At 43.0% G+C, this 12,368-nt stretch overlaps 1 protein-coding gene across 1 annotated transcript; it reads left to right on the forward strand.

Moving 5' to 3' along the window:
- The first annotated feature begins 597 nt into the window (after window positions 1–597).
- Window positions 598–6,321, forward strand: LOC120056730. Its single transcript, XM_039004936.1, has 2 exons — window positions 598–691; window positions 1,935–6,321. The coding sequence occupies exons 1-2, from the start codon at window positions 598–600 to the stop codon at window positions 5,654–5,656; spliced, it is 3,816 nt and encodes a 1,271-aa protein (XP_038860864.1). The 3' UTR covers window positions 5,657–6,321.
- Window positions 6,322–12,368: the final 6,047 nt, after the last annotated feature.

Below are 12,368 nucleotides of genomic sequence, written 5' to 3' on the forward strand. Positions count from 1 at the left end.
TCCTTCCTTCCTTCCTTCCTTCCTTCCTTCCTTCTTTCCTTCAAAAACACATTTCCTCATTGCAATTACATATTCATGACAGGCTCATTATGCCCACCTCCCTGTCTACAATCCGTGTTGCCACAATGCAATTTATAACACCAGCATTCAATGCAAAACATGTTTATTTGTCAAATGTACATGTGCCTTGACCAGACGAAGTATGTTGGCCAGTGGCGTCATTAGGCCTGGGCTTCCGGGGCTTCAGCCCTGGATATATTTGGTCCAGTACCGACCCTTTTGATGATATTATTTAAAAAAATTACATTTCAGTCTCAGTTTTCATAACCACACATCACTTGCGCTATGCAGTATTTATTTTATTTTATTACCTTCATTAAAATAAACAATCCAACAGAAGACTGGGAGACAAAAATGTGAGTGACTCAAATGTTTGCATAACATATTGTATCAGTGATTTTTACACACGCTGCATTGCCTGGGCAATGAGCAAAAAAACAAGTATTTATGTTAACAGCCAAATGATCTGTTGAAATGTTCTAATACCGTGGCTGCTGAAGTAACCCCAGTACTGATATGTTTACAGAACACTGAGTCATGTCTGACTTGGAGACCATCGAGCTAGCCGCTCTGGGCCGACCCTTCCAGCTGGGGATGCTGTATGACTGTCGTAGAGATGTCCTCATCCCAGGTACAGGAAACTATTCCTCTTTGGTTTGGAGGTAATCAATATGCATCATCTTAAATTCATTGACAGTGTTTCCACCATTGAGTTGGATAGAGGGCACACTGTTCTAGCAGGGGGAACACCATTGAGGGCTTTCACCATTTTAAAGTAGTTACTATGGATTTAGGAAGAATCAGCAGGAGGGGTCAGCCAATGAATTGCACTTCTGAACAAACATTCCATAACTGCAGATGTCAGTAAATCACCAACCTTGGCTTTATACCTGTTCAGACTATACACACTCCACATAGTAGGTGGGGGTATACACCTTTACAGTTTATTTATAAACTGCTAATACACTCATAGAAGTAGAAGACATTGGGGCCATAATTGTGAACATAAGCCACCATTTACATTTAAACAGTTTCTCCAGCTCAAAATGCATCTCAGCTCATAAAAATTGTTGATTTACTTGCATGTGACAGAACGCTAAATTGTAGCTTGTCCCATCAGATAACATGGCATACGTTAGCCCTATGCTAACCTCACCAGGTGGCAGGGATTTATATTCTGTCTGATCCATCTTGAGGACCCAGATTGAATTATGTAATCCTTCCTTAACCCAAAGGAAGTATCTCCCAGTTGACTACTTCAAATGGTGAAAGTCCTGAATGGCGCTGCCCATGCTAAAACAGGCTTTTGGGCACTAAATGATGCTGTCACAGAATCAGCCATTGCAGAGAGAGACGAGCTTTCTGGTGCATCTCTATGGTCACCACAGAGTAAGAAAAGTTAGAGGACGCACTTGGGACAAAAGAGTGATGGCAGGTTATTTTTGAAGTGTTCATATAGTAGTGATTCTGTCAATGGCAAAGATGGCACTCTTTTTTTTCCCTTCTGAGAGTGTAATGTGGCACCATTTGTCCCTGTAGGGTACCATCTGAAAAAAGGTTCTAGCTAGAACTCTATTCCAAATAGCACTTTTTATTTGGAACAAAGGTTCTATTTGACCTGAAAGAAGCTCCAGATAGAACCCATTTCCAGACTGGTTCAAATGGTGCTACAGAGCACTCTTTACTTCTGAGTGTAGGAGGTGGAGGTTTTCTAACTATGGGTTGACACCTAGAATATTTACTTTGAGTTCAATATTTACCTTGAATTAGTTATTTGAATGAAACCATGTTTACATATAGAAATAATTTTTCATGTACATGTTGGAGTATTATTTTCACAATAACGTTCTTTGGTCATTCTCTTTAAACTGCAGGTATCACTCTCTGGGATTCTGAGGTGTTGCAGAAACACATCAATGTCCGTCCAAAACCGAACACTGACTTCAAAATCATTGCTTCAGACTCAACTGAAGACAAGTCAGAAGCTTTGAATGTGTCTGCATCTCTTGAGGCCAGTTTTCTTGGTGGCTTAGTCAGTGTGAAGGGTTCTGCTGAATTCCTACATGACAAAAAGACCTCAAAGCGTCAGTCTAGGGTTTCTCTGCAGTACCGTACCACCACTCGCTTCGAGCAGTTGACCATGGACCACCTGGGGGCAGGAAATGTGAAACATTGTAATGTCTTCCAAGAGGGCTCTGCAACCCATGTGGTGACTGGCCTGCTCTACGGAGCACAGGCCTTCTTCGTTTTTGACCAAGAGGTTTCCTCAGGAGAAAATCACCAGGACATCAAGGGAAACCTGCTGTGCACAATAAAAAAGATCCCTCTCACATCAATACAAGGGGAGGGAGATTTGAAGATGAGTGAGGAAGAGAAGAAAAAGGCCAATAAATTCAACTGCACTTTCCATGGTGATTTTGCACTAGAAAACAACCCTGTCACATTTGAAGATGCCATCAAGGTGTATGCTGGCCTGCCAAGTCGCCTAGGGGATAATGGAGAACATGCTGTGCCCATGACCGTCTGGCTCTATCCTCTCAAGAACCTGGACTCTGCAGCTGCCCAGCTAGTCAGGCAGATCAGTGTTAACCTGGTGCGTCGCGCACAGCGAATCTTGGACGGACTGGACAATACTGATGTACAATGCCAGGACATGATGAAGGAAGACATGGCTATTAAGTTCCCTGAAATCAGAGCCAAGCTCAACACATTCAGGGACTTGTGCTCAGAGTATAAGATGGTGTTCCAGAAAGTTCTCTGCAAGGTTCTTCCCAACATAAGAGGAGGAGGAATGGAGGAGGAAGAGCTGATTAAAATGCTCAACAGCAAAGAACGTTCTCCATTCCAGAATGACCTCATGATCACGTACCTGGACGACAGAGAGAGAGAGATGAATGTTGTCAGCTCTTACCTTGACATAATGAAAGAGGTACAAGTTGTGTACTCAAGCAGTGAATTGGATGGAATAGTGCTTGATCAAGCTAATGATTATGTAGTGTGTTTTGCATTTTCCTATTTGAAGGAGAAAGAAGAGTATCTGGTAGTCCTGGAGAACTACTTGCTGGAAGAATCTAAGAGTGATTTTTCACTGATACCTTACAACCCCAACGCAGCCGGGAAGACTACGGCAGAAAAGTGGTTTCGCTCGGGGGAGGTAACGACCCTAACCAGGCAAACCATAAATCTGTTCCTAGACTTCAAAGAGTCAAACAAAGGCAGAGAAAATCTTGCATTCTGCATTGCATCAATTCCAAACAAACACCTCACTGCGTCCTCCATCCATGTCTATGAAAGAGGGACACTTTTGAGTCCACAGTTTGAGCTGCCATCAAAGCCAGGTGTTCCCACCATCAAAAATCTGGAGCATGACTGTGTCCACTTGCAAGTCAACCCTCCCAACCTTGGTGTTACCTCTGTGGAGTCGTACCAGGTTTTGTACCAGGCTGAGCAGGCTGACTCTGAGTGGACCGAGGTCAAATCGGATGCTACAACTAACCAGGTCACCATCAGTCGTTTGGACCCTTACAAAAAGTACCGCTTTAGCTGCAAGGCAGTGTGTAGACCTGGTGTGAGCCTCTCCAGTGACTGGACAGAATACTTCAGGACCCGCCCATGTAGCCCCCCTGGACCACCCACAGAGAAGAGGATAGAATCGGGAAGTATCAGAGTGACCTGGGACATTCCTACCATGGTGGGAGATGATGTTGACGTCATTGGTTATGTGGTTGAATACAGAAAGAGTGTAAATGCTATAAACAACCAGATGTGGCACGCCATCAAAACCACCACTAGAGAGAGTACACTGGAAGGACTAGAGGCTGACACTGCATACAGCATCAGAGTCTCTGCTAACTGTGGCAAAGCAGGGAATAGTGAACCCAGTCCTGAGACTGTGCTGACTACCCTTAGGGTCTCTGATCCCCAACCGAAGACAAGCAAATCAACCGGAGCAAAAAGTGAGGAATTCCTCACAAAATCCCAGAAGGTGGAAAAGGGCAACCCCTCAATCCATTGGCTGAATCTGGAACAGAAGTTGGGTGGAAATGAACGTTTTGATCAGTACAGATTTGGGAGGAAAGTTGAGCAACGGAATAACAAGGTGATATTGCTTCTGGGGGCCACAGGTTCAGGAAAAACAACTCTGGTCAATACCATGATAAACTACATTCTTGGGGTAAAGTGGGAAGACTGTTACCGCTTTAAGCTCATCCATGAGGTGACCAACAAGTCACAGGCTGAGAGCCAGACTGTGGTTGTGACATCATACGAGCTCTACAACCAGCCAGGCTTTCAGATTCCTTATTCTCTGACTATCATTGACACACCAGGGTTCGGAGACACCAGAGGAATGGCTCAAGATAAATTGCTCACCCGGATGGTGAAGGATTTCTTGTGTCATCCTTTAGGGATTAATCACATTGATGCAGTCTGCTTTGTAGTGCAGGCACCACTTGTTCGTCTCAGTCCTTCCCAGAGATACATCTTTGATTCCATCCTGTCCATCTTTGGAAAGGATGTTGCTGAAAACATCCTGATGCTTGTGACATTTGTTGATGGGAAGAACATACCGGTGCTAGAGGCCATCAAAGCTGCAAATCTGCCCTGTAAGAAAGACAAGAAGGGGCTACCAACCCATTTCAAATTCAACAGTTCATTTCTGTTCTCAAAGGAGACGGAGAGCAGCTCTGAAGAGGATGATACTGATGATGATCATAAGGCCCAGTGTCCAGAGCAATGGAGGTCAACTTTCAAGGAGATGAAGAAATTTTTCCAAGCACTGGAAAGCATTGAGAGTAAAGATCTAACCCTGACAAAGAAAGTTCTGGAAGAACGTGAGCTTCTGGAGAAGACCATGACACGCCTGACCCCTCAGATCACAGCAGGTCTGTCAAAGCTAAGTGAGATCAAAAGCTTCAAACAGTGTCTGGAGAACGAGGACGAGAACATGAAACAAAACAAAAATTTTGAGACCGAGGTAAATGTGCTGCAGGTGAAGAGAAGCAAATTAGCCCAGGACTTTGCGACAAACTGCAAGATATGCAATTTCACATGTCACACCTGCTGCTTCCTCCCAATTGAGGATGACACCAACAGTTGTGCCGTGATGGATGATGATGGCAACTGCACCATATGTCCAGAAAAATGCTCTTCCACGGACCACGACAGGGAACAAGTCTTGTTGACATATGAAACAAAGACTGAGAAAAAGACTATTCAAGAACTGAAGGACAACTTCATGAAGGCGTGGGGCAAATCTATGGAAACCAAGGAGATGCTGGATAAGCTTGAGGATGAGTTTCACATGATCCAGGACGCGCTGATGAATTTGATCACGCAGTCTTCTGACTGTCTCAAGAGACTTAATGATGTTGCCCTGAAACCAAGCTCTCTCTCCACTATGGAGTACATTGACATACTCATTCGCACAGAGGAGGACGAACGCAAGCCAGGCTTCGAGGATCGGATCGTTGGGTTGAAGAAAATAAAGGAAGAGTCTGAGATTCTGGACAAGATTGCAAAAGGAGAAGATTTACTCCCAAATGAGCGATCATTCTTAAAGGATAAAGAGGATAGAGTGCAGGAGGTTCCAACATAAGTCAGGGATGTTGTCCTGCTAACATTATCTGGAAACAGAATTGGGTCTCCATTTGAACATTAAGCTTCCCAATGTTGTAGGAACATTTGCATTTGCTGGGAAGATCCAACTGAGATGTGAGGTTCATTGTATTTGTATTAAAACTCTTAGCCTTGTGTAAAGCCTTATGTTAATTTGTCCACCTCAGGGTAACTGAACAAAAATTAGGGCCTAGATTAAATCAGAACTCTATAGAAAATCATTGTTTTTGTTCAGGCAATGTGAGAGGTGTAACTGCATCAAATCCCTGAGTGGCTGTTCTTGCGGTCATTGTCACAAAGCCACACCCATCCTACCCATGTTAGAAGTTCAGAAGGAGAAAGTGTAGACTATATAGAAATAATGACACATTGAAAATGACTAAATGAAAGAATAAGGATTGATCTCATCCTAATGGAGGTGTACTGTGTATTACAACACACATTCCTATGTTCAAACTTGTCAAACGGATGCATGAGATTTCTAATAATGTGACTCAGTGCATCGAATGGTAATGTCCGCGATAGGTATAACGCCGGGAAACACAGTAACACCTCTGACATCGCCTAAGGGTCTTTCTATAAGATAGAGTACCAGTGAGGATTTCCTGCGGTGGACAACTTACAGATACAGCTGTTGATAACTAGTAATTGATATAAGGAACATTCAATAAAATTCACAAGTTAATTTCACAAACTCAGTTTAACCCTTTCTCATGGTTGGTGTCTTGACAAATTTGTCCAAAATCGTGTGACATAAAACACTACATTTCTTACCTTGCATTTATGGCCGTGTTTGTTGTTATATAATATATTAACAATTTTTTTGTTAAATGAGACATTGAACTTGAACCCGGTAAGAATCCTGGATCTTGCTCGGACAGTTCTTTGTATGGCGATTTTGGAAATGCACTGTAACTTACTTAAAACTTCTTATGGGCAGGTGGGACGGTAAAGTCCCACCTGGCCAACATTCGGTGAAATTGCAGAGCGCCAAATTCAAAATACAGAAATACTCATAATAAACATTCATAAAATATATAAGTGTTTACATCGGCTTAAAGATGAACTTCTTGTTAATCCAGCCGCTGTGTCAGATTTCATAAAGGCTTTACGGCGAAAGCATACCATGCGATTATCTGAGGACAGTGCCCAGCACACAAAAGCATTTAAAACATTTTACAACCAAGTAAAGGAATTACAAAAGTCAGAAATAGCGATAAAATTAATCACTTACCTTTGATGATCTTCATATGTTTGCAGTCACAAGAGTCCATGTTACACAATAAATGCTCTTTTTGTTCGATAAAGTCCCTCTTTATGTCCCAAAAACCTCAGTTTTGTTGGCGCGTTTTGTTCAGTAATCCACTGGCTCAAAGGCGGTCACGACATGCAGATGAAAACATGCTAATAGTACCTGTAAAGTTCGTCGAAACATGTCAAACGATGTTCATAATTAATCCTCAGGTTGTCTATTGTCTAAATAATTGATAATATTTCAACCGGACAATAGCGTCTTCAATAGAAAAGAAAAACAACGAACGGTGCGCAATCGGTCACACGCTCAAAACCGCTCTGGTTCATTTAGAGTCCACTGAAAGAATGTTCTCATTCTTCCTCGTTTTTCAGAATACAAGCCTGAAACAATGTCTAAATAATGTTGACATCTAGTGGAAGCCATAGGAACTGCAATTTGGGTCCTATCCAAATACATACTGTATAGGCGTTCAATAGAAAAGTACCCACATCAAAAATATCCCACTTCCTGGATGGATTTTCCTCAGGTTTTCGCCTGCCATATCAGTTCTGTTATACCCAAAGACATTATTTTAACAGTTTTGGAAACTTAAGAGTGTTTTCTATCCAATACTGGGCCTGAGTAACAGGCAGTTTACTTTGGGCACGTTTGTCATCCAAACTTCTAAATACTGCCCCCTACCCAAGAGAGATTATTAACATTTAGTGTTTGGTGTGTTTGGTGTGAGTATAATTTTCATGGGCACACAAATCAAAAATGTATGTGATTACAAAATCGATTGGTTCTAACTGATATATTCTTAACTTGATATTTAAAACCAAAATATAAAGTCATTAACGTGGTTCTTCAATAATTCAGCATAATACTTGTTGGATGAGCATTTGTCCAGCTGTTTTAGTTAAGTTGTGATATTTTCACACATCAAATGTATTTTCTGAATGACAGTCAAGTGACAAACAGCTGTTGTGATACAGCACTCGATGCAACAGCCAAAGTGCGGGGAAAATATTGTTTGCGTGGAATGTCCAGAATGTTTTGTTGTCTCCTTCGTTAACCCGATGAAGACCATTGTGCCGTGGTCCATATTAGATCTAACATCCCTAGCAGATAATTGATGTTGATCATCTGTCTGCTTGATTTACAGCAGGGTCACGTTAGATTGGACAGAGAACGAGTCAAGGTAATGAGTTAAAGATTTATTGGACACAAAGTCGAATGTGCGCAATTGTGTAGCATGGGGCGGCAGGGTAGCGTAGTGGTTAGACCGTTGGACTTGTAACTGAAAGGTTGCAATTTCGAATCCCCGAGCTGACAAGGTACAAATCTGTCGTTCTGTCCCTGAACAAGGCAGTTAACCGACTGTTCCTAGGCCGTCATTGAAAATAAGAATTTGTTCTTAACTGACTTGCCTAGTAAAATAGGCTTGTCATCATTGATAGACAACAATATTTTTCTCACCTCTTCCACACTCACTTTACAAGAATTTAAAATTACTATTCTTGTCTTTCAAATAATTTTATCAGATATAATTCCGTGTCAGCGTTTGTTGCTGGCATGTCATGCCTAAAATTTGCTAATCTTTCCAATTTAAACAAATCATTAAAGCAGTTGGGAATATCAGTGGGTTTTGTGATGAATGAGCCGTCTGATTCAATGAATGATGAAGCCGAGTTTTTATTTAAGGTGCTTCAAAGCTTTTTACCATCTTTTTTTATATCAAATATCTTGCTTTCATAGTAGTTTATTTTTTATTGTTGAGTCAACATTTTCTCAATACGCAATACGTTTGCCAATCGGTAATGCAGCCAGACATATTAGCCGTTTCTTTTGCCTCATTCCTCTTAACCATACAATGTTTTTGAATTCCTCATCAATCTGTTGTTGAATGTATTGTAATGTTTTTACATTTGTACAACTTCCTTAATTAATATTGCTGGATGCCAGGAAGAGTAGCTGCTGCCTTGGCAGGAACTAATGGAGATCCATAATAAATACAAATACAGGGATTTAACAGTTTTTACATTTTCTTAATGGGTGCATGCTACCTAGTAACAGGAATATGCAATTTCATAAATATGTCAAGTGCAGTGTCTGGCCACTCAAGCACATTGAGACTTGTCCCAAAGCCACTCCTGCGTTGTCTTGGCTGTGTGCTTAGGGTCGTTGTCCTGTTGGAAGGTGAACCCTCACCCTAGTCTGAGGTCCTGGGTGCTCTGGAGCAGGTTTTCATCAAGGATCTCTGTACTTTGCTTCGTTCATCTTTCCATCGATCCTGACTAGTCTCCCAATCCCAATTCATTACACACCACAGACCAGCAACTATTCTTTACATCAGCAACATAGGAATCACCACAAAAGTTCTTGAATGACCTCTTATACACCATATTAGGCCCAGTCTTTGGAACTTTAGTTTTCCTAGATGAACTACAGGTAATTTGGAAAGTTTTCAGACCCCTTGACTTTTTCCACATTTATGACAATTAAATAAGTATTCAGACCCTTTACTCAGTACTTTGTTGAAACACCTTAGGCAGCGATTACAGCCTCGAGTCTTCTTGGGTATGATGCTACTGTAACAGTATAGCTTTAGACAGTCCCCTCGCCTCGAACCGGGCACGAACCAGGGACCTTCTGCACACATCAACAACGGTCACCCACGAACCATCGTTACCCATCACTCCACAAAGGCCGCGGCCCTTGCAGAGCAAGGGGAACCACTACTTCAAGGTCTCAGAGCAAGTGACGTCACCGATTGAAAGGCTATTAGCGCGCATCACCGCTAACTAGCTAGCCATTTCACATCCGTTACACTACAAGCTTGGCGCACCTGTATTTGGCAAGTTTCTCCCGTTATTTTCTGCAGATCCTCTCAAGCTCTGTCAGGCTGGATGGGGTGCGTCGCTGCACAGCTATTTTCAGGTCTCTCCAGAGATGTTCGATGGGGTTCGAGTCCAGGCTCTGGCTGGGCCACTCAAGGACATTGAGACTTGTCCCAAAGCCACTCCTGCGTTGTCTTGGCTGTGTGCTTAGGGTCGTTGTCCTGTTGGAAGGTGAACCCTCACCCTAGTCTGAGGTCCTGGGTGCTCTGGAGCAGGTTTTCATCAAGGATCTCTGTACTTTGCTTCGTTCATCTTTCCATCGATCCTGACTAGTCTCCCAATCCCTGACGCTGAAAAATATCCCCACAGCATGATGCTGCCAACACCATTCTTCACCGTTGGGATGGTGCCAGCTTTTCTCCAGACGTGATGCTTGGCATTGAGGCCAAAGAGGTCAATCTTGGTTTCATCAGACCAGAGAATCTTGTTTCTCATGGTCTGAGAGTCTTTAGGTGCCTTTTGGCAAACACCAAGTGGGCTGTCATGTGTCTTTTACTGAGGAGTGGCTTCCGTCTGCCCCTTTAACCATAAAGGCCTGATTGGTGGAGTGCTGCAGAGATGGTTGTCCTTCTGGAAGATTCTCCCATCCCCACAGTGGAACTCTAGAGCTCGATCAATGACCATCTGGTTCTTGGTAACCTCCCTGACCAATGCCCTTCTCCCGATTGCTCAGTTTTGCTGGTCGGCCAGCTCTAAGAAGAGTCTTGGTGGTTCCAAACGTCTTCCATTTAAGAATGGAGGCCATTGTGTTCTAGTGGACCTTCAATGCTGCAGCCATTTTTTGGGTACCCTCCCCCAGATACGTGCCTCGACACAATCCTGTCTTGGAGCTTTACGAACAATTCCTTCGACCTCATAGCTTGGTGTTTGCTCTGACACGCACTGTCAACTGTGGGACCTTATATAGACAGGTGTGTCCCTTTCCAAATCATGTCCAATCAATTAAATTTACCACAGGTGGACTCCAAGTTGGTGGACTCCAAGAAACATCTCAATAATTATCAATCAATTTCGAGTCTCATGGCAAAGGGTCTGAATACTTAAAACCTCTTAAGTATCGGGCCCTTTTCAGTTTTTGCCTAAAATGACATTCCCAAATCTAACTGCCTGTAGCTCAGGACCTGAAGCAAGGATATGCATATTCTTGATATCATTTTAAAGGAAACACTTTGACGTTTGTGGAAATGTGACATTAATGTAGGAGAATAACACTTTACATCTGGTAAAAGGTAACGAAACAAACATGCGTTTCTCTTTTTTTTGTATCTTTGAAATGCAAGAGAAAGGCCATTATCTGATTTAGGACTCTAGGCGCAATTTAGATTTTGGCCACTAGATGGCAGCAGTGTGTGTGCAACGCTTTAGACTGATCCAATGAACCATTGTATTTCTGTTCAAAATGTATCAGATCTGCCCAAATGTGCCTAATTGGTCAATATATATATTTTCAAGTACATAACTGTGCACTCTCCTCAAACAATAGCATGGTATGTTTTCACTGTAATAGCTACTGTAAATTGGACAGTGCAGTTAGACTAACAAGAATTTAAGCTTTCTGTCCATATAAGACATGGCTATGTCCTAGGAAATTCTCTTGTTCCTTACGTCTTGCTAATCACGTTAGCTCAACCGTCCCGTGGGTGGGACACCAATCCTGAAGAGGCAATTTCAGCAGTGCCGAGCCCTCCTGTTGTTTGACCCTACATGGACTACGGCAGTGTCAGCTCCCGGTAGCTGTCGCAGAACGGTCGGAAGTAGGCTTTTTATGTCCTGTACTCATGCTACAAGATATACAAGATAGCACAGGGGTTTTGCCCCAGGAACCAAGATGTTGATTACCATAGACCTGCCAATGACAACAGCTGGTTCTTTCGCCTTGAGTGGTTTCGCAAACCCCTTGAGGACCGAAGGGCGATGGCTCCCGATGGACCCGAACTAGCTTTAGTATCCATTGTGGATGATGAATGACCGGAGTCTTTGCCCCCAGGGAATAAGGCACCGGAACCTCTTCATCTAGGGTGGAGAAGCCATTTCTAGACCCCTTTGGGAAGGGATCCCTGCAGAGTTCCCGGCCAGTCGGCTGTGGACACGGCAGGCAACACTTCCACCAGGTCAGAGCAACATCCGGCTACTGGGGTAGAACAGAAAAAAAGTATGCGGGCATGGATTCCACAGTAGCTTGTGTAGGTTCGCTATGAGTAGCCACTTCTCCGCTGTAGTCCTCTGCAAAGGAGTATGAGCTCCTTTGGAATCCATGAAGCCTTTGTGCTTCATACCAGGACTCTCCAACCTTGTAGCTGGAGAGCTACCGTCCTGTAGGATTTTGAGCCAACCTTAATCTAGAGCACCCAATTCTAATAATTAGCTGGTTGATAAACTGAATCAGGTCAGATAAAACTGGGGTTGGAACGAAAACCTACAGGACAGTAGCTCTCCAGGAACTGCACTGGAGAACCATGCTCTAAACCAACAAAATTAGACAGGGGTTTGCACAATGCAGTCAAATATAGATCCTCATAATAATTAGTGGCCTGTAGGCCAAGTCCTCCCTGGGAGAT

Source organism: Salvelinus namaycush, chromosome 12 (genome assembly GCF_016432855.1).
Source record: "Salvelinus namaycush isolate Seneca chromosome 12, SaNama_1.0, whole genome shotgun sequence".
Lineage (NCBI taxonomy): Eukaryota > Metazoa > Chordata > Actinopteri > Salmoniformes > Salmonidae > Salvelinus > Salvelinus namaycush.